Source organism: Helianthus annuus, chromosome 13 (assembly GCF_002127325.2).
Source record: "Helianthus annuus cultivar XRQ/B chromosome 13, HanXRQr2.0-SUNRISE, whole genome shotgun sequence".
NCBI classification, from domain to species: Eukaryota; Viridiplantae; Streptophyta; class Magnoliopsida; order Asterales; family Asteraceae; genus Helianthus; species Helianthus annuus.
The window spans coordinates 137,093,258-137,116,484 of record NC_035445.2 but is presented as its reverse complement, the minus strand read 5'-3'; the positions used below and the strand labels follow the sequence as shown (position 1 = coordinate 137,116,484).

The window sequence follows — 23,227 nt, the reverse complement described above, 5'->3', positions numbered from 1 at the left end:
TAACCTTAGGTCTTACGCGGCCCCGGTGAAAACCAAATTTCTTAAATTCTTGATTTTTCATGAATATTAGGGTTTTAGGGGTCCGGGTTTTCACTTACGGATCGTTTATGGACATTTTTGCAGGTCCTTACAATACCGCAAGCTATGTCCAGCTGAGCCATGAATATACCCAACAGTTGGCCTCCTTCAAATAGGAGATCAAAATTCCAAAACTACTAGTCACATACCATTCAACCACCAGCCATAGAAAGCCAGTCTACTGTTATGTTACCTTTCTCACAATCTGTTGTTACCAAAAAGGGGGAGATTTATTATACTTGGATTGTTACATACTTATATCTTTCAAAACCATACTCAATGAGAAAAATCTAAGAATGTGGAAAACTTTCATGCAAAGCCAGTATTTTTCCTATCCCAGAAATTTAAAACTAAAATCTTCTAAAAGCTTTTCACCAATCACTGGGTTAGCAAAGGAGTGTCAATATGGTAGGAAAATAAGGTTTATAATGATAATTATTCCATAAAGACTTTGTATCATCACTAATCGAAAAGTTAGTAGGATTTATTGTCCAACCCAAAACTGTTGAATAATTGAAAAAACAACTGGAAGCTAATTTACACAAGAAAATCAACAGTTTCCAAATCCAGCTCTTCACAAAAGGTTGAAGTAGCTCATCAGAAAATCCTTCTTAAGCTTCTGAAGGGCATTTCTCAATCAAACAAAATTTAAAAATACTAAATCATTCTTTGAGAAAGGCCTTGAAAACATACATGCCTCATCTCGCTGGTGTTTAGGAATTTTGTTCCTTCACTGAGGTCTAATGGGTAGCCTCTTGTCATCCCTAACCCAGAGACCAAGAGATCTCAAGCTACTCACAGATTAAAAGATATGAAGAATAGAGAACCTTTCTCTGAAGTCAAAGATGGATCACTTTGATTTATATAATTGAATTGTCAAGGACAATAGTTGCAACAAAATTCTTCAAGGACACTTTATCATCAAATAAATTAATAAAATAATAAAAGACCGGCTGAAAAGAGTGATTTTGGCATCAGCAGATCTAGGGAGAGATTGTTGGGTTATATAAGATATGCTAATGTTGAAAGCCAAAACCCAACGGTAGCTTCCCTGCCTATTGGTATAAGTTGAAGTACAAACATTGGTTTAGAAGTTTCCCCCTTAAAAGCTTCTCAACAACCACCAAAAGTGCTCTAATAGAACTGTTGCCTCAAAGAACAGAAGAACAAAAGTATAAGTGTTGGATTGTAAAAGTGCTGGTTATCAGTCAACTCAACATAACTCAAGGCTGTTCAGGGTTGCTTTCATGGTGACGTCACTAGCAGTTCTCTCCTCCTATATATGTTCATGTCTGTCATTGTAATTTCTAAAACTAAGAGCCAAAAAGGCATAAGAACTTAGTGAGAGAGAAAGAGAGAGAGATCACCTAGTGAGGGGGAGTACACTTTGTACCTTTGATTGTATGATAAACATTTTATTGAATGAAATCATTATGCAATCATTTCCATTATCCAATTATATTGATGATGATGTGTTTGTATCAAGGATGATAATTTGGTATCAAATACCGATCCCGTCCCGATACCATCCCGATCCCGATCCCGAAAATACCGTACCGAATTTTTTTGGTACTGGAAATGGTATCCACTTTTTGGCATTTTCGGTATCGGTATTTTTGGGATCGGTACCGGTTCGGTACGGTACCGGTAAAATACCGAATTTTACCTTCAAATACCGCTACCGTACTGTACCGACATATTTCGGTATTGGTATCAGTACCCAGTTTTGGCAAAATTCGGGATCGGGATTTTCGGGATCGGGACGGGATCGGGATTTGCTCATCCCTAGTTTGTATTAACTGTTTAGCATTAATTTTTATATTTGTTCAAACTGTTTGATAAAAACACACACATCACACTCTCACAGATCCAACAAAACTACCCTACTGAAGTTACCTCAACGAGTCACGAATATTTAGCATGTTTTTGATTAAATCATGGATGTAAGCATTAAAAAATATTAGTGAAAATGATTTTTCACTGATTTTGGAAAATAAATAATTGTATTTATATATGAGTTATATAGATAATTTATGAGTTTGTGTTCTATGATGTGAGAGTTTCATAAACGAATCAAACCATGACTAAATCAGAGATAAGATGAATGGGATTTGATTCTCGAAGTTGAGTGGTTGAGTTGAATATTTCTAAACTTTGGTGACTCGAGTAGAAGTTTTTGTAGGAACTATGTTCACGTTTTCAATAAAATATATTACAAAAATTATAATAACGAGACTCTCGTTATTTGTGAGGAATTCTTCTAGTACAATACCGGTTACAAAAATAAATAAACCAATATAAATACAATTTAATTGTACCAATCTTGATTCAAGCCAACATCTTTGGAAGAACTTCAACCGCACCATCTTGAATAAACCTCCGCTGCAAGAATGAACAAACTGTCGTTGACGGATTTGGTTGAGGATCGTGTTAGACACGGGGCCCTTAAAACAGATTCCGCGCCTCCTCTCAGACGGTCTGTTTCCAGGATACAACAACCGAAACAGTAGTTGTACTGCCGGAGATGACACTCACGCCCGAGATTACACTGAGTATAAATTGGTGTTCTTTATTTTGTAGGAAAATACTGAGTTGTGTAAAAAGACAATTTAGAGAATACTCTTCTCTAAATTTCTATGGAATAAAAGTTCTTTCATGTGTGTGTATTTCTCCATCTTTTTCAATGATATCTAGAATGAACCATCATTCTCTTCTTATAACCACACACATAAAGAAGTCATTAAACCTCAATTATTATCGTCATGAATCAGACAATTAATTCTATAATAAACAAGGTTTAATATCATTTTAATGAATTTAAGTGGTAGTCAAAGCTTTCCTGTAACTGACGGAGACTGGGTTGACTGAGTGTGACCCACCCGCAAGCAGGCCGCATACTACGCAGTCTTCGCGCCACACGTGAGACACCCACCACATGTTGCGCCATGTACCATCTGCCATAACCAATGACATACCCCAAGGAGCGCGCATATCAACGGGATACCTCACGCCATCCTTGGGTGCCCCATAAGCAGACCCACACATAAGGACCTCGTGCGCATACTGCGCTTCCGTCGTAGCCAATGACAGACGCATAACGAACCTGCGCCATATGCCTACGCCATCCAAGGTGCACCATAAGCGGACCAGCCATGTATCTGACCACACGCTCATGGGCAAAAATGCAAAGGCGGTGTGCGAAGTTCAAAGTGCACCACATTTGGCCTATAGCCCATGTTATGGGCGCATATGAGATGTGGAGTCGCGCGCCACACGAATGCCACTACGCATACCAGGATGCCACCTGGTCATGCGCCATACATACTCACGCGCATATGTGCGGGTGCAGAGCACCCTTTGGTCCCACTAGTATTTGCCTTTAAGGAAACAGTATACAAGGTGTGCTCCTCCTTATATACCACTTTGAGTTTTGTCATCCCACCTATGTGGGACAAGTTGACAAAACTAATCTATTTTATTGATTTTTGTTTCTTCCAAACATACAATTTCAAGCTTCGATATCTCATTCATCTTAGCTCTATTTGGACATAGTTTGAACACAAACCATAAATAATTATTTATACAACACATATATAAATATTATTGATGTTCAAAATATTTAGTGAAAAACTCATTTTCATTAAAATTTCCAACAGTTTTTATCTTTGTCATAAAAGGGTTGTTTTATTTTGACTCTTTCGAGAATCATCACGAAGGTTTTGATTATGGCTCATAATTTTATTAAAATTGACATTAACATCTCATGAATATGAATGTTTTATTCGATTCATAAAAATGATATAATGGTCTTTAGATTATAGAAATTAAATGTGATTCATTTTGAGACGAAAACGAGTGAAATAGGGCTGTTGTACCCTAGGAAACAAATGCGTTTGTCTAAGAAGAGGGGACAAAATTGGTTTTAAGGGACTGTGTCTAACACGATCATCAACAAAAAATCATTAACCTTTTAGTTTGTTGATTGTTATAGGCAAAGAGCATAGTTGAGGACTCAACATGGTAAAGACTCGAGTCAAAGATACTACAAGAACACTTGTTGAAGTACCCAATGTTGACACGGCTTGAATCAAACTTGGTATATAAAATTACAGTTTATATTTATATTCATTTAGCTTATAACAGGCATTGTATTATTATATTTTTTACGAATGAGAAGAGTATCAATATTATATTTTTCTCATTATATATTTTAATAAAAATAACCTACTTCCCTATACTAATTAGTTTCAAGAGCACACCTAAAAAGAGAACTTGATTACGATATAGGAGATAACTGAAAGAAGATAGCTTAATATTCCACATATGCATTAACATGGCAGGAGAGAGGGAAGCACCAGTGATTGTTTGGGAGAATAAGGGTAGTTCATTGACAGCCATGAGATGAAAAACTACTTGAAGTAGGCAGACAACTATATGGATTATCAACAGCAAGCTTGTTTCATTAGAACCTCATATAATTAACCTCAATTAACAATGAATATACCTAACCACCTACACTCTTTTAAAGAAAGAATAAACATAAGTAACAACATAATAACAAACTATCATATTATCTTTTGATCAAGCTCATAATATTTTAAAACCATTAGTGTGTTTTACTTCCTATCAACGGAAGAGAGAGTATTTTCAGACGATGATTCAGATTCTACTTCTAATATTATTGTATCTCAGTTGCTATTAGTAGGTCTTCAAGATGGTCTATGGGTGTTGTATTCAAATCATTTTGCTTTTTGTAGGGAGGCATTCGGTATTTGCTATTTTGGGTGTTGTCTTAGTGTAATTCCATTAGTTGTGTTTATTACTTTTTAGGTATTTAGGGATGTCCATTGCCATAGGTTTGGTGTGACTAAATGATCAATATTATGCCTTATATCTATTTATATATGATGGTTTGATACAATATATATATATATTAAAGAAATTAAGCTAACAAAGAAATAAAATTAAAAAGAGTTAACTGCCATTTTCGTCCCTGTGGTTTGGTCACTTTGGCCATTTCAGTCCATTTTTCAAAAATGCGTCATTTTCGTCCCCCACGTTCTGGAAAGGTGCCATTTCAGTCCAAAAATCATAACCCAGTTAAGTCAGTTTGTAAATAAGGACTGATTGTGTAAATTTGTAACATAAAGGACTGATTGTGTAAATTTAAAAAATGGACTGAAATGGCAGTTAACACCACCACCACTAGCCTTGCCACCACCACCACTCCGCTGCCACCACCACCGCCACCACAGCCACCACCGCCACTCCACAGCCACCACAGCCACCCTGCCACCACCACCACCACTCCGCTGCCACCACCACCACCGCCGCCACCACCGCCACCACAGCCACCACCGCCACCCTGCTCATTTCTGCAACTCGCCGGAGTTCGGAGTTCATCGGAGAAGACGACCGGAGAAGACGAAGACGTCCCCGTAACCCGCAAGCTTTTCGTTTCGGTATACCGTTCTCGTTCCTTTGTTTTGCTCGTAAGAAACTGATTCGTCTTCTCCAGTCGTCTTCTCCGAAAAGCTTTCTGGTTCACCCCTAAAATCATACACAACCCACCGAAATACGTACACGTTTCCACCCCACCATCATCACTCTCCAACTGACACATAAAATCCCGCTCGGTTTCCGGATCAAGCAAAGGTGCCATCGACTTAAAAGACTCATCCTGAGGCTCAAACCGACACTGATAAACCGGTCTCTTCACGTATATAATATCGGGTCTCATCCACGTTGCGCATTTCGTAATCAACGATCGAGATGATGGAGATGGGGTCAGATCTGATGCAGTAACAGGACAATTGTATTATATTGATCACATTACTAGGAGTACCACCTAGATAAAACCACTTCGCTGTTTTCCGTGTTCTGTTGGTTTCGATCAGGAAGCTAACTGGATTAGGAGCAGCTGTACAATAAATTGAGCAACTTATAATCAACTGAATTGTTAGAAGTCAAGTGATTTAAGCAATGATTCTTGAAAGGTCCAATGAATTGAGCAAACAGCTGCTATTATATTCATTAATTTTGTGAGTTAATGCTTTTCCTGTTTGATGAAAGGTCCAAGAAGTTGTCAATGGAAATTACGACATGAGTGTAATGGGAACTCTGATTAAGGTGTAATGGAAATTACGACATGAGCATCCGTGTGTCAGAAATCATATGGACTGCAGAGTCCAGGAGGAACACAGATGGTGAACCATAATTTAATCTCAACATGGTAACTCGCTAATAAAAAAAACCCATAAAAACGATGACAACATGCTATATGGTGGTGGTGGTGGCTGTGGCGGCGGCGGTGGTGGTGGTGGTGGTGGTGGCAACGGAGTGGTGGTGGTGGTGGTAGGGTGGCTGTAGTGGCTGTGGAGTGGCGGTGGTGGCTGTGGTGGTGGTGGCAGCGGAGTGGTGGTGGTGGCAAGGCTAGTGGTGGTGGTGTTAACTGCCATTTCAGTCCATTTTTTAAATTTACACAATCAGTCCTTTATGTTACAAATTTACACAATCAGTCCTTATTTACAAACTGACTTAACTGGGTTATGATTTTTGGACTGAAATGGCACCTTTCCAGAACGTGGGGGACGAAAATGGCGCATTTTTGAAAAATGGACTGAAATGGCCAAAGTGACCAAACCACAGGGACGAAAATGGCAGTTAACTCGCTGTACAATAAATTGAGCAACTTATAATCAACTGAATTGTTAGAAGTCAAGTGATTTAAGCAATGATTCTTGAAAGGTCCAATGAATTGAGCAAACAGCTGCTATTATATTCATTAATTTTGTGAGTTAATGCTTTTCCTGTTTGATGAAAGGTCCAAGAAGTTGTCAATGGAAATTACGACATGAGTGTAATGGGAACTCTGATTAAGGTGTAATGGAAATTACGACATGAGCATCCGTGTGTTAGAAATCATATGGACTGCAGAGTCCAGGAGGAACACAGATGGTGAACCATAATTTAATCTCAACATGGTAACTCGCTAATAAAAAAAACCCATAAAAACGATGACAACATGCTATATGGTGGTGGTGGTGGCTGTGGCGGCGGCGGTGGTGGTGGTGGTGGTGGTGGCAACGGAGTGGTGGTGGTGGTGGTAGGGTGGCTGTAGTGGCTGTGGAGTGGCGGTGGTGGCTGTGGTGGTGGTGGCAGCGGAGTGGTGGTGGTGGCAAGGCTAGTGGTGGTGGTGTTAACTGCCATTTCAGTCCATTTTTTAAATTTACACAATCAGTCCTTTATGTTACAAATTTACACAATCAGTCCTTATTTACAAACTGACTTAACTGGGTTATGATTTTTGGACTGAAATGGCACCTTTCCAGAACGTGGGGGACGAAAATGGCGCATTTTTGAAAAATGGACTGAAATGGCCAAAGTGACCAAACCACAGGGACGAAAATGGCAGTTAACTCTAAAAAAAAAAATCTGTACAAATGATTTGTCTTTGCACCAGCTTTTGGTAATCTAAAACTAAGTGAATTTGTCACTTTATGCTTAAAACAACGAACAGAGAATGTGAACAATCTTTTTCTTTTCTTTTTAAAAGGAAGTGAGACTTAACTACCACACAAAGGGCCCCAAGGAAAAGATTATATGTGACAAAGGAACATAAAGAACATCAATCACAATCAAAGAATGCATATATTATATTTAATGTTATAATTCCAAATTATTTGACTAAGAATGTTCATTCATTATTATTGTTATCATTCATCTGTCTTAAATTATTATAGTGTTTTCCCTATGATAATCGCTATTTAATTTGATGATATTTCATAGAACTTTTTATATTACTTTTTCTAAAAACTTTTTGTTATAATTATGATATACATGTTCCTAAAAGAAATCATGTATTTAGTAAATAATCCGAAAAATAAATAACTATATCCGCTAAGAAACATAAATAGTGTGTTTTAACTAATTTCTCTGGATTGATCGATGAACCACCACTTCAACTGTTTTTTCACATGTTCATTTAAAACTATTTGTTTATTTGTGTTCGGTCTATTAGCTCAAAGCGAACCGAGAACAAAGATGGTTTAACACCAAAACAACAATATAATATTTTATAAAGTAAAATATTTGATAACAAGCGAGGAGGGAATGTTGAAAATCAACGCTTTACAATATGCTACATGAATCTAATGCTGGATTTGTTTAACATTCTTTCACTAGCAATGACGAAGTATCTCGTTAGGTGTCTTGTTCTGTAATTCATTATTGGCATTTAACATTTGACTATTAGTGTTTAGTTTCCTCTTTAAGTTATTAAATAAATCACATAAAATCTTGAAAAGAATATATTATATTCTCATATATCAGTATACTTTCTTGTTGAATAAATTTTGTATCAAAATGTTCTAATACTATCAACACATGGTGATCTGCATGTTTATTCCTGTATGAATAATGTGCTTTGTTGTTTTTAAATTCTTTTCTCATGGAGAAGTTTCTTTACTTTTGTACCTCTAAAAACAAGTGAAAATTGATACGCAGTTGATCTAAGAGTTAGTGAACTCATATTTGGACTAGAGCAAACGAGGCGTAAAATAGTTCAACTTAAAAATGACAACTTCGGCTACGTGTGGAGTTAATTGAACCATAAGTAGTGGACGGAAAGGTCTCTACAAACCAGTCATGTGGCATACGACTTGGCCCACATGGCAGACCGATTTCCATGATTTAGAACCACAATTTCAAAGTCTAAATTTCCCCTCCAATTTTAGCCATCTTTGTTTCCTTTTAAGCCATGGGGTGTACCCTATTATTTGGGGTGTTAATGGTGACATGGCATGTTAGTCGTTGTCGAATACCAAACCTCCGGCTGATGTTGGTTAGATCTTCGGTGACGTCAAGAGCTTTGATCCTTGCTTGCTACAAAAGAACAAACCGTTAGCCTCGTCACGGGGGACCCCGGGAGGGGGATCCGTGACCAAGCTCCGGCGTGAGAATAAGTAAACTTGCCGGAAATGAGAGGAGTTTCTTCCGATGAGTATAACCACCGGAAGACTTCCCTTTTGGTGTGAATCTTATTGATGTGTAGTAAATGTAAGAATATTGGTCGGGAGTCAATGTGGAGAGTAAATGAAGGTGTAATAAATGAGAGTGAACCGGAGATCATACCTTCCTTGGATCCTTCTTTCTTCTTATATAATGACATGCCCTTATCTTTGTTAAGGATCCTCCCGTGCATGATCCGACGGTTTTTGGGGGTTCTTGGGAAGGTCAGACACGTGTCTGACCCCCAACGGTAGGATGATCCTCTTCATTAATGACCTGTCGGATAAGTACAGTGACTTAGACCGGAGCCGCCTCTTGTCATGCATTTAATGAGCCCTGTTTTCCTTAGCTGTTTCCCGCCCATTTGTACAGAGAAGAAACCTTAGCGAGCAAGGTTATTATGACCGGTGGGCTTTTTAAATAATTGGGCTCCTAGATAAAAAGGCCCAAAGCGGGTAAAGTGGGCTTACCCACTTGCCCGTCGTCAAGTCATCTTTAGTCCCTGGTTCTGAGACCCGAGGCTCATGATCCGAGGCTGAGCCATAACCGTTCAAAGAGTGGTTTTTTCTAGTGGGTCCCTCTGGGATCGGTTGTAATGAGCCATCTCCACTAATCATTACATCGCCGGTCTCATTATAGCGGGAGCTAACCCTTTAACAACACGTGTTCCTTATTTTGAATTTTGAAGAGACAACTGACGTGACGGTTACCTGTAAGTCAGTCGCGTCTCTTTAAATACCCCATTCCTCTTTTCCGGTTTCTCACTCAAACATTTTTAAACCCTCTTTTCTTTCTCTGTGGTACTCCTCTGTGACTACCCCTTCTTCTCCGATCATGAGCCGCTGTGGACGCTCATCCATAAGATCTGTGTTGACGGCAAAGGACTTGAAGTCCTTTGTAGAAGCGTATAACATCCCGGATCGCTTTTCTCCCTCTCTGCCCGGTCCTAGTGAGTCGGCAGAGTGTACGCCAGACAGGATACCTATTTATACCCTTGCCTTTTCATCCTGTGGGGTCCGATACCCCCTCTCTGCTTTCAAGATTTCTCTGCTCTGTCACTTCGGTGTTCACTTTTCACAGGTTCATCCTTTAGGGTTAATGAGAGTGGTTCATTTTGAACTGTCTTGTGCGGCCATTTCAGGGGAGCCCTCTGTTCCTTTGTTTTGCATGTTTTACCGGCTTATTTCCGACGGAGATTGGTTCACATTCGCGAAATGACAGAACAACGTTTCAAGGCCCTGTTACAGTTTTATGCCCACTTCTACTTATCCGAAAGACTGGAAGTGTAGATTCATCTTTGTTTCAGCCGCTATGTTGCCGGATTCCACTTCACCAAAGGACCTTGATGCTGCTATCGAGGACACCATTCCCACCCTTTCTGCAGCCGAGACTGTTCAGTGGAAGAGGATGTGTGATAACCCAACGAGGGCGTTCACTTTCTCCGAGGGGATGCTTGCTATGGGGGGGCTGAGTCCCTCTTATCCGGTTCGCCCGAGGGCTTTCTTCGGCAAGAAAGGTACCTTTTTGTTTTTGATTTATTTCCTACATCCGTTCTTCTTTGGGAATTCCGTAGTCATCTTTAGTGCCTCCTTTTTGTGCAGAGATAACTTTGTGGAGGCTTTTCCAGGGTGATTCTAAGGATGTGAAGTATGTGGTTGATAATAAGGTTGATCCCAGGCTGAACGTGGAAGTGCAGGTTACCGGGGGATCCGTCCAGGCAGGAGGTTCTGCCACCCTGGGTGGTAATGAGGAAAACCCTTCCGGGGAGGAGGAGAGTTCTCCCGACTTTCCTCCTGTTCATCCTTCTGGTCAGAGTGACGACGAAGATGTGGAGATAAAGTTGGTTCGTAAGAGGAGGTCTGCTAGCCCCCAACCAGATCCTGTACCTCGCAGCATCCGTCAGAGGCTTCGTAGTGCCAGTGGTCAAAAGCTCCCTCCTTCTTCCAAGGCTGCCTCTGACCTTCCTCCTGCCGGAGTCAAGGGTTCCCTATCCAAGCATTTGAAGTCCTCAAGCTTAGTGAGTGCTCCGTTACTGGTACGTAATCCCTTTTCTTCTTCTTTCTTTCCCCGTTATTTCTGATTTGTCTTTTGTTTTTGTTTTTCTTTTCTCTTAGGGGAGCTCTCGGGAACCTATAGAAATTCCAACTGGTCCCTCTCCTTCTCGTATCCGGGACAAAGCCTCTGAGGTGGGGGTAGCTCGTTTTTCCTCGGCCTATGAACTTTCTTCGTTACATGCTACTAGGACTAGCAATCCTACTTTTCAGGAAGGCCTTGCTTGTCGGTCCCCCCTTGCCCCTCTGTTTGCTGATGCCATCCCTACCACTTATGTTCCCAAGTGGAAGGTAACTAGTTCTTCCGTGATAGGGACTCCTGAAGCTGCCAGGGATTTTCTGAGTCATGATGTCCCCCCCTCACATAAATTTGTAAATTCTGCCCTGAGGGATGATCTCTTTGAAGATCAATACAACATGTCTTTGTGTGAAAGCTTCTTTAGGGGTGCTGGGATGCTGCAAAGGAGTGACGATTTGAGGAAAGCAAACGAGGGACTCAAGGCTGAGCTTAAGGCTTCCCAGTCGGTTGTTGCTGGGCTTAGAGGCCAAGTAGTTGATGCTGAGAGGAGGCTACAGGAGGAGAAGGTGCATAATCTTCTCCCCCCCCCTCCCCCTTTTTTTTTATATATACGTATTCACTGATCCTTTGTTTAGGGGGCCGGTGCTATGCTTGAGAGGAAGGAGCGAGCCTGGGAGCAGGAGATGGCATCGTTGATTGCGGAGAAGGAGGAGCTTCCTGCTGAGCTGAAGCATGTGAAGGAAGTTGGCTCCGTTTCCCAGGAGCAGCTTAACACTATGTATGCAGATTACGGGATAACTTCGGATGATAACCAACGGTTGGCTGGGGAGAAGCACTGGTTGATTACTGAAGGTTTTGGGGTTTTCCTGACTGCTGTAGCTCAATCAGAAGACTTTAAAAGCGGTTTGGAGGAGGTTTATAGGGCCTATAGGGATGTTGGCTATCAGGCAGGGTTGAAGGACGGCTATGCTTATGCTGCCCAGGGCCTGGGCAGAAAAGAGACTCCTCTTTATAACTCCAAAGCGAAGAAGAGGTTGTCCAAACTGAACGAGGAGTTTGGGCGTAAAACCCCGGCCGTCCTCGCCAGGATCCTTGAACATCCCATGATCTCAATTGATGAACTGAAGGCCCTGTTCTCCTCCGTTGGTCCTTCGTCCCCGCCGTCTCTTTCCGGGGGTGATCCCCAGTGAATTCTGAACACTTGACAAACTTCGATATGGTTGTAATAACTCTAACTTACCTTGGGATATTTGTATGTTTGGTTTGACTTTGTTTTGGATGGTCCTTTGTGTTGGGGACCATTTTGACTGCTAATCGTACGGCCTATGGTTATGTATAGCTCCTCTTTTGCTTTGTTGCCTGTTTCTTGCCTTGTTTGTTTTATTTTGCAGGGGCTTATATCGGAGGCTAGCTTGGTGATTCCTTGGAGATTTTCAAGCTGCTTTGGCGAGGAGCTATGTCTTTACTTTGTCTCGCCGTGTTTGTAATAATCTTTTTAGTTTTTTGCCCCAGTTATTGGGGCTTCTTTTTGTACGTATGTTTTGTATCAAATAAAGCAGTTTCCCCTTCGTAGTTTTCTATATACGAGCGTATTTGCATTATTTGTTCTTTGTTGTTTGCTTTGTTAAACTGTGATTGTCTGTTCGAGGCCAATCGGTGGACAAGTTTATAATGTGATATTATGTTTTTGACTTGCTTTTGTCCGTTTTTTAGGTTAGCTAGACATTTATTAGCCCCACGGCCGGGCTTTGGGCACGTCTTTGGATGCCTCATACACGTGTGTTTGTTTGTTCTAGTTTTAGATTTGAAGGGTGTTCATATGCACGTCTGCCCAGGTATGGTTACCCGCAGTTTTCAAAATGGGACACTTTTGTCCGTCTTTCATTGAATCTTCGGGGGATTTATACTTCCCTTCATAGACTGTTTACAAAAGGTTTACTTTCTGGGGGGAAAGTCCCCGTACACATAGTTTTCCTACAACAAAAGTGGCCCTTGGCTGTTTTCTCCTGGGGGTATGCCCCTTACATGTAATACTTCCTGAGCTGCATCAAGTTCCAGGTCCTGGGGACCTCTTTTCCCTCTAAAGTCTCCAACTTGCACGTTCCATTCCCGTTTGCCCATGTGACTCTATAGGGGCCTTCCCAGTTGGGGCCCAACTTCCCGGTATTTTCCTGCAGACTGGCCTCATTGGCTCTAAGAACTAGGTCCCCTGGGACGAGGTTGAGCTTCTTCATCCGGGTGTTGTAGTAACTTGCCAGGAGTTTTTTGTAGTGAGCTTCCTTCACCGTTGCTATCTCTCTTCTTTCTTCCAATAAGTTCAGGTTCATTCTTAGATCCTGCTCGTTCTCCTCATCCCTCAGCTTCATCCGGGCGGTTTGGGATCCGATCTCTGCAGGGATCATGGCTTCTGTCCCGTAGGTAAGGCTGAATGGGGTCTCCCCATTGCAACTTTTGGGGGTGGTTCGGTATGCCCATAACACAAATGGAAGTTCTTCCAGCCAGCCCTTCTGTTTCCTCCCAAGCCTGCCCTTTATTCCTTTGATAACGCTTTGGTTGGCTCTCTCTACCAATCCGTTACTCTGGGCATGGGTTACAGAGGTGAACACTTGTTGAATCCTCATCTGCTCGCACCACGGCTTGAAGGGTCTTCCGGCGAATTGTACACCGTTGTCACTCACCAGTTCCTTTGGGACCCCATATCTGCATACGATATTATCCAGCACGAACCGTCTCATTTGATCTCCGGTGATCTTTGCCAGGGGTTTCGCTTCGATCCACTTGGTGAAATAATCAATGGCCACCACTACGTATTTGACCCCCCCCCCCCCCCCGGGGGCCCTCCGGGAAAGGCCCGATTATGTCAATGGCCCATTTTTGGAATGGCCAAGATGTCGAGACCGGGACCATAGGGTGTTTATGCTGGTGGGTCATTGGTGCATGTACTTGGCAGTTATCTTTCTTGATTTCTTCAGATGCCGTCTCGTACATTCGTGGCCAGTAGAATCCTGCGTTCATTGCCCTTCTTACAACCGTTCTTGGTCCTGAGTGCATCCCACAGATTCCCTCGTGCATTTCCCTGATCACATATTCGGCCTCTTCCATGTCTATGCACTTTAGGGATGGACCCAGGTACGACCTTCGGTATAGCTCTTCCCCAATCAGTTCATATTGCAGGGCTTTGACTCTTACCTTTCTGGCCGCCCATTCCCCCTCAGGTAAGGTCCCGTCCCGGAGGAATTTAATGATCGGGGTCATCCATGTTTCTTGGGAACCTTCGATTGTGGCCACTTCCGTTACGTCCAGGGAGGGGGACGTCAGGACCTCTACTTTGACCTCCTTCGCGAGGTGGTCGAATGCTACTGAAGCTAGCTTGCTGAGTGCATCAGACTTCCTGTTCCTCCCTCGAGGGATGTATTCCAGTTTGAAGGTTCCGAATGCCTTAGCTGTCTCCTTAACTTTCGCCACATACCGAGCCATGACGCCATCCTTGGCTTCATATTCCCCCTGATACTGCTTTACCACCAACTGTGAATCGGTACCAGCCTCCACGTGTTTTGCTTTCATCTTCTGTGCCAATCTCATCCCTGCTAAGAGGGCTTCATACTCGGCGGTATTGTTGGTGTTTTCGAAATCCAGCCTTATGGCATATGTCAGCTCAACCCCCTCGGGGCTTATCAACGTGATGCCTGCACCATTCCCTTCTTCACTAGATGCTCCATCAGTGAACAACTTCCAGACGGCCTTGTCCCCCCTCCTTCTTTCTTCTTCCTCCAAAGTTTCCCACCTTTGTAGTTCCCTCTCTTCGTCCTCGGGTACTTCTGCTAGGAAGTCGGCCAGTATTTGTCCCTTCATGGCTGTCCTGGGCTTGAACTCCAGAGAGTGTTCTCCCAGCTCTACAGCCTATTTAGCCAGTCGCCCTGACTGTTCCAGTTTTCTAAGCACTTTCTGGAGGGGTTGATCAGTTACTAAGGTGACCTTATGCCCTTGGAAGTATCTTCTGAGCCTTCGAGATGCAAAAACCAGGGCCAACGCAAGCTTTTCTAAAGGCATGTATCGCTCCTCAGGCCCCTTAAGTGTTCTGCTGATGAAATATATGGGGATCTGTTTCCCCTCCCGTTCCACCATCATGATCGCGCTTATGGTCGTCTTAGAGGCAGATAGGTAAAGGAGCAGTGGGTCCCCGGGCACCGGGGTGGCTAACGCTGGGAGCTTGCAGATGTAGGTCTTCATTTCCTGAAAGGCGGTTTCGGCCTCGGCGGTCCAGTTGAATTTGCTGGTCTGGAGGCAGTCTTTTAATACCTTCATAAAAGGGAGGGTTTTGTCAGCCACTTTTGATAAGAAACGATTTAGCGCAATCAGCGTTCCGTTTAATTGCTGGATGTCCTTCAAGGACCTGGGGGAGCGCATTTCAGCCACAACCTGGGTCTTCTCTGGATTTGCCTTTATCCCTCCTTTAGTTACCACCACCCCCAGGAAATTTCCTTCCTCTACCCCGAAACAGCATTTCCCGGGGTTCAGCTTCATATTTACATCCTGCATTGTGTTGAGAGTCTCAGCTATGTTGTCTATCATGGTTGCTTCTGTCAGACTCTTGATGACAATGTCGTCAACATACACCTCTAGATTCCTTCCCCTTTGCTCCCTAAACAAGGTGTTCATAAACCTTTGGTATGTCGCCCCCGCATTTTTGAGACCAAAGGGCATCTTAGTATAGCAAAATATTCCCTCATCGGTGATGAAATCGGTCTTTTCTTCATCTTCTATGGACATATGTATTTGGTGGTATCCCTTGTAGGCATCTAGGAAGCACTTCAGTGGGTACTGGGACAGGGAGTCGACCTGGGTGTCTATCTCCGGGAGGGGGTAGCAGTCCTTGGGGCATGCTTTGTTTAAGTCTTGGAAATCGATGCACATCCTCCATCCCCCATCTTTTTTCTGAACCATAACTGGGTTGGCAACCCAGGATGGGTATTTGACTTCCCTGACTATCCCCGCCCTGAGCAGTTTACGGGTCTCTTCACAAGCAGCCCTTCTCTTGTTTGGCCTCATGCTCCGCTTCTTTTGCTTCACTGGTTTTGCCCATGTGAAAGTGTTGAGCCGGTGTTCCGTCAGGCTTCTGGGAATCCCCGTCATGTCACCATGTTGGAATGCAAACACGTCCAGGTTATGGAGGAGCAACTCCTTCAGGGCACTCTTGCATTTGTCACTTAGGTGGCTTCCCACCTTGACCGTTTGCTCCGGGAACTTATCACAGAGGACCCATTCTTCCACCTTCTTCCCTTGGGTCTTCCCGGCTTCCTCCCCTTTGGATACTGAAGAGACCACTTCGTAGGCTGACTTAACCCATGCAAGTCCCTTTGGTGTTTGGAATACCAAAGCCCCGTGAGGAGTAGATGCTTGTGCTTGTAGATCTCCAATCCCAGGTCTTCCCAAAATCGCGTTGTACTTGGAGGGTGCCCTGACTACAGTGAAGGTTAAATTGATTGTTCGGACCCTATCCCCTACACCAACTGTGAATGGGAGCTTGATCTTTCCCAGAGGGTGTGACACACTGTTGTTGAATCCCACCAACGGGATAGAGTCCTCCTCCAGTCTATCTCTTATATCTCTGTCGAATCTGAGGAAGCAATGTTCATATATTACCTCGACGCCGGATCCTCCGTCTACGTGTATTCTAGACACTTTGTGCCCAGCTATCACAGCTGAGATATTCAGCGGAAGCCATTGTACTTCGCTTTCTTCCAAGTACGGCATGAGGATGGGAGTTTTCATGCAGTTCGGAGAGCCTAGGATCCTGGCCTTAACACTTCGGGTAACATCAAATTCATTTCTCCTCCTTATCATATCAACATCTGCCCTCCCAGGCTCTCTTGCATCTCTTCCCTTACGATCCCCTCCCCCTTCTTTGATTTCCTTGACCAGGTGGGCCAGTCTTCCCGTCTTCACCGCAGCCTCTATTTCCCTTCTGAGGTACATGCAATCATCGGTTTTGTGCCCGAAGCCCTTATGAAACTCACAGTATTCGTTTGGTTGTGCCTTGGGACCTGGCTTTATGGGGGGTGGCCTTGGGAAAGAATTCTTCACTCTTTCCGTGGCCAGTATCTCACTTGGAGTTTTGACGAGGGGGGTGAAGCTGTCAGGGTAAGGGGGAGGGCCCCTCCCTCGGGGCCTTTTTCAAGGGGTCTTGCTGTTGGGATAGCCCTTCGGGGTGTAGTGTCCGTTTCTTTAGCCTTGCTGACCGTATCCTTTCCCCGGACGAAAGCCCTGACCCTGTCCATGAGATTATCGAAGGAAGGTGGGAACTCCTCTCCCAGCTTTTCACACAGCTGTGCATGCTTCAGCCCATTTATAAAGTTACTGATTTTCATGACCTCCGGAACATCCTTGATGTTCATGCTTTCTTTGACAAACCTTTCCATGTACTGGTCTATCCGCTCGTTATCCTTTTGCCTGATGTGGAGGATTTCGTTGGGATTCTTGACCACCTTTCTTTGTTGGCCGAAATTTCTGAGGAATTTTTTGCTTAACTCTTCGTAGCTGTCTATGCTCCCTGGAGGGAGACTATCAAACCACAGTCGGGCTCCTTCTGTTAAAGTTTGCACAAACATGTGGCACCATACCGGCATGGGCCACTTTCCCAGCTGCCCCGCTCCTCGGAAGGCATGCAGATGATCCTCTGGATCCCTCATTCCGTCGTAGCGATCGAAGCCTGGGGGCAGCTTTGTCTTGGGAGGCATGGGTGCCTCTGATATTCTCCTTGTGAACTTTGAGACCTCGGCCAGGTCTCGTGGTAGGTATGGTTGGTCCAAACCAACGCTACCTGAGTCATCTTTCTCCTTTTCCTTGTGTTTCTGACCGATGATCAAGTCCTCTCTCTCTTCGGAAGACATCTGCCTCAGGGCTATCATGAATGTTTCCAGTTGGTTCCCATTGTTGCCCTTATTCTGGGGGTTCGTTCCTTCTTGATTAGAAGGTGTGTCAAAAGAGAGTCTGGCTCTGAGGCTGTCTAACTTTTCTTGTCTCTTCAGATCGTCAAGATACTTAGTTATCTTCTCCCTGTGCATGGCCACGAAGCCAGGGGTGACATGCTCCGTTTCTTCCAGGTTTTCTACCAGATTCTCGTTATCCTCTTCATGAGTGATATCCTCCACAGTGACTTTCTCCAGGTCATTTTGGGCCGTTTGGGTGACACGTGAACTATGTGGAGTTGCCATGCTGTTTCTGGAAAGGTGAGTTGCTCTCTGAACGTCGGATGTTAGTGTGGGAACACCGGTCAGGCCTGTGTCCCACGGATGGCGCCAATGTCGAATACCCAACCTCCGGCTGACGTTGGTTAGATCTTCGGTGACGTCAAGAGCTTTGATCCTTGCTTGATACAAAAGAACAAACCGTTAGCCTCGTCACGGGGGACCCCGGGAGGGGGATCCGTGACCAAGCTCCGGCGTGAGAATAAGTAAACTTGCCGGAAATGAGAGGAGTTTCTTCCGATGAGTATAACCACCGGAAGACTTCCCTTTTGGTGTGAATCTTATTGATGTGTAGTAAATGTAAGAATATTGGTCGGGAGTCAATGTGGAGAGTAAATGAAGGTGTAATAAATGAGAGTGAACCGGAGATCATACCTTCCTTGGATCCTTCTTTCTTCTTATATAATGACATGCCCTTATCTTTGTTAAGGATCCTCCCGTGCATGATCCGACGGTTTTTGGGGGTTCTTGGGAAGGTCAGACACGTGTCTGACCCCTAACGGTAGGATGATCCTCTTCATTAATGACTTGTCGGATAAGTACAGTGACTTAGACCGGAGCCGCCTCTTGTCATGCATCTAATGAGCCCTGTTTTCCTTAGTTGTTTCCCGCCCATTTGTACAGAGAAGAAACCTTAGCGAGCAAGGTTATTATGACCGGTGGGCTTTTTAAATAATTGGGCTCCTAGATAAAAAGGCCCAAAGCGGGTAAAGTGGGCTTACCCACTGGCCCGTCGTCAGCCGTTATTGCACACCACTCCTTTCTTGCGTTAAGGGGCTTTAAAGGGGTTACTTGTTAACATATTAACCGAATGTTAAGAGATTGAATTAGTTTTTCTTTTCTTTTTTAAACCACTAAATATAGGGTTAGGGGCTATTTAGCAACATCTGAATGGTTAACTGCTGAACCAGTAAGAGGTCTGAACCATTAAGTGCTGAACCAGTAAGAGGTCTTAACCATTAAGAGCCTGTATGATGCTTAACCGTTCAGAGGTAAATGTCTGACCAATTCAGATTAGAGGACTTAACCATTCAGACTTTGTATAAATCTTAACCATTCAGAGGTAAATGTCTGAACCATTCAGACATCTGTTCGTGAAACAAACAGTCTGAACCATTAAGTATTGAACCAGTATGAGGCCTGAACCATTAAGAGCCTCATTAAGGGGTAAACAAACAGCCCCTTAGATTGAGTTAACATGATTAAATCATTTCCTTCAAGTGAGGTAAAGCGAAATGGTGAAAAATAAGTGATATGACACTTAGGTGGAGTTAAGGAGGGTTAAAATATACCCCAATTCCTTATATATGTAAAAACGCGCGACTCTATAATTTGAGTAATTCATGCGTTTGTTTATGAAATAGACTTCATTATTAGCTATTCAATTTATGTTTCCATATTTGGACATCACTTGCCATATTTAGAACAACCTTATAAAAGAGAGACTAATGAGATGAATGATGATTAGGGTTTGCTCTACGTATTTAAAAATCGGGTTTGAGAGGCAAATCAGAAAACTAAGATATATACCACAACTAATGGTGATGATGGGTGGCAATGGCGGCATAAGTCGGTGGTGATGACACGTTGGTCAGAAATGTGTAGGAAATAATTTGAGACGGAAATGTGTAGGAAATAGTTTTGTTCGAAAAAAATATCCCACAAACATTTTCCGACTAATTCGTTTTTTTATATCATTAATTCGTTGGAAAATGCCGTTTCCAACAAAAGCTAGCGTAAATGGCTCAGTTTTCTAGTAGTGTATGGTAGCATAGTATTGGAAGAAAACCAGGCATGTGATTAAACTCATGCTTTCAATAGAATGAGAACTTGGCATCTCAGCCAGCTGATGCACATATAATTCTATGAACCTTGATTGATCGCATTCGCACCCTTGTCATGTCACTTCAAGAATATGATCAGGTTAAGTTTATTCTTACTGTTCGAAGAGTTGATAGACCAGTGCATATGTTATTTTTTATGCTTTCAATATGGTATCTTTTGAGGAAGTTGCTTTATTGGTTATTCGTCCAACTTGTTTTTGGGCTGGTGAAATTACCAAATGGTAATAGAACATTGACTCTTTCGATTTATACGAATGTTGATCTGATAACAACGATATGAATTCAAGCGTGGGAGATCGATGGAGACTCATGTTCCACATTTCATAGGAACAAATATGAACTTTCCTTGTTTATAGTTTGATTTGATTATAATTTGAAGATTGTTAAGCTAATTTATCTAATATTTTTGGTTTAGAACATTACAAGCAAATATGTATACCTATAGGGAGGGTGTTTATGGTTCGGTTTGCCATGTTTTAAGAATACATTAGGTCGAATCAATCACTATGGTTTTGAATAAAGATAAACCAAATCGGCCTTATTGGTTGAGTTGGTTTTGGCTATTTAAAATGACTTTTTTAAACGAAAAAGAATATTTGTCAATGTAATACGTATAATAATCGAGTATTGCAAATTTATAAAACAATAATAAAGGTTAAACAACCAGTGTGGTTTACAAAAGGCGGCAGATTCCAAGTTCCAAACCGGACAGAATCATTAAATCGTCAAACAGGCTAAACTATTTCCTTCGATTTGGACGGATTAATCGTTTTTAATGGTTTAGCTGAAAACGGAAACTATACATCTAGCTCCAAATGCACATATGATTCTCTGTATGAAACTTGACCAATCACAGTATTGAAGAATAAGAGCAAGTGAAGTGAAGTGCTATTAATTCTTATATACTATTTAAATGATTGATCAATCAAAGAATATAATATATTTGAGACCATATTTAAATGATTGATCAATCAAATAATATAATATATTTTAGAACAAAAAGTTGGGGAACATATTGAATCTTTTGCAATGACTTTGGGCAAGAGAATTGGTCATATCTGGTGCCCTACAAATCTTTGGGAACAAGTGAATGAAAGCAACTTTGACAAGAACCCATTAACGTAATTGGGATTTTCTTTAATTAATCAATCATTAATTTTTCATTTCAGAATACTATATAGCATGGGTTCCATATTCTTTAATTAACTGTTTTCTTGCCTTTTTATCCTTTTTTTAATCTCATGTTCCATTTTAATGGGAGGAAAAGAAAGGTTGAAATGGCAATCGGTAGCTAGAGACTGAATCTGAGTTGTATACTAATGTTAAGTGGTTACTACTGCTAATACATACGCGTCCGTAGGTATTGTGTACGTACGTATGTATGTAGCGATGTAGGTACTATAGGTATATGTATACGTATGTATGTGTGTATGTAATTGTGTGTGATGATTTTGAATCTAAAGTGTTTGGAATACTCTTATCTTTAATTTGATAAACTTTTAAAAACCTAGCTAAAGTAAAAGGAAGTCAAAAGAATTAAAAGTCTGCTCAAAATATACTTAAATACTTGCAATTTAATATATTATTGCAAGTTCAGTTCTTGGCGCTGGAGGCAGTTCGATTCTTGTCTAGAGTTCAGCGTGTGGTCCATAGCAACTTTTCGACCCCTCAGGGGCGAGGCTTTGTTTTTAGTAGATTAGGGTTTTTATTCAAAAAGGGATGGCGGCGCAGTTTGTTGCTCGTCTACCTGCTATCCTTATGTAATTTGCCCTGATAATTGGAATGAAATTGCTTTTTAAATATATATATATATATATATATATATATATATATATATATATATATATATATATATATATATATATATATATTATTTTACCTAAAAGTTACTATATTAATATTTATTATAATAATTTATAAAGTCATATTTTGTGAAAGTTTTTTGCGTTCATATTTGTTGCATTAATAACGTATACATCTATAATATATGGACAAAAATGTTTGAATGTCGATCACATAATCCTAAGTTTATGATCCTTGTCACAAAAAGTACATATATGGACTAGCTAGTTGCACCACCTTAATCACAATAGTGTAAACCTCAATTTCTGAGAAAATTCAACCTCTATTGAAAATCACCAATGTGAAAAACCTTACTTTCATAGAAAAGGTGCTTGAGTTATTTTATTTATTACTTATACTAGGTTTGAAACCAATTGGTTGAATCTAATCTAAATACTAATAAATTATTTTAATTAATTACAGATAACATTTTCTTTTTTAATTTATTAATATTATTAATTAATTAGAGGATGGCTTCTGTACAAGATGAGTATTTGAGCCATTGATAATGGCTCAAAGTAATTCAGTGGCATTTTCATAAATATGGGATTCAAACAATTAAAAAACAAACAGCAAAAGGGTATTCTGATCTTTTCTCATTTGAACTTCTTTCCCCTGATTTTCAAACGACTATAACTTTTTCATGCGTTAATATTTTTTTAAGAAAGTTACACCGTATTAACGTGCATTTCATCCTATTTAATTCGAGCAATTTATTGCTATAGTTTTCTTAAATTTTTTACATGATTTTGAATACCCATTACGTGATTTTGAAAACCCAGCATGACTACGTGATTACGTGATTTCATTATAGTATGTGAAACCCCACTAAGGGATTACATAATTACGTAACAATAGCTGACTATGTATTATTACATGACTACGTGCTTTTGAATACTCATTTCGTTATTACGTGATTTCATTATAGTATTTTGTGTGATATCACACCGAGTAATTACGTAATTACGTATAAACAAAAACATGTAATTCATAATATTTCATATGAAATACCAGATATTTCAGGTCCAATCATGTATTAAGGATAAATTATATACAAACTATAATAACCACGTAATGGCGTATATTAGAGATTTAATCACGTAACAAAAGTATAAAAAATCAAGTTCTTATTATTGA

The 23,227-nt window shown here is 41.4% G+C and overlaps 1 protein-coding gene across 1 annotated transcript; it reads right to left on the bottom strand.

Annotated features, from left to right (window-relative positions):
• Nucleotides 1–13,178: 13,178 nt before the first annotated feature.
• Nucleotides 13,179–15,009, bottom strand: LOC118485880. Its single transcript, XM_035982383.1, has 2 exons — nt 14,144–15,009; nt 13,179–13,857 (listed from the first exon to the last, which is right to left on the bottom strand). The coding sequence occupies exons 1-2, from the start codon at nt 15,007–15,009 to the stop codon at nt 13,179–13,181; spliced, it is 1,545 nt and encodes a 514-aa protein (XP_035838276.1).
• Nucleotides 15,010–23,227: the final 8,218 nt, after the last annotated feature.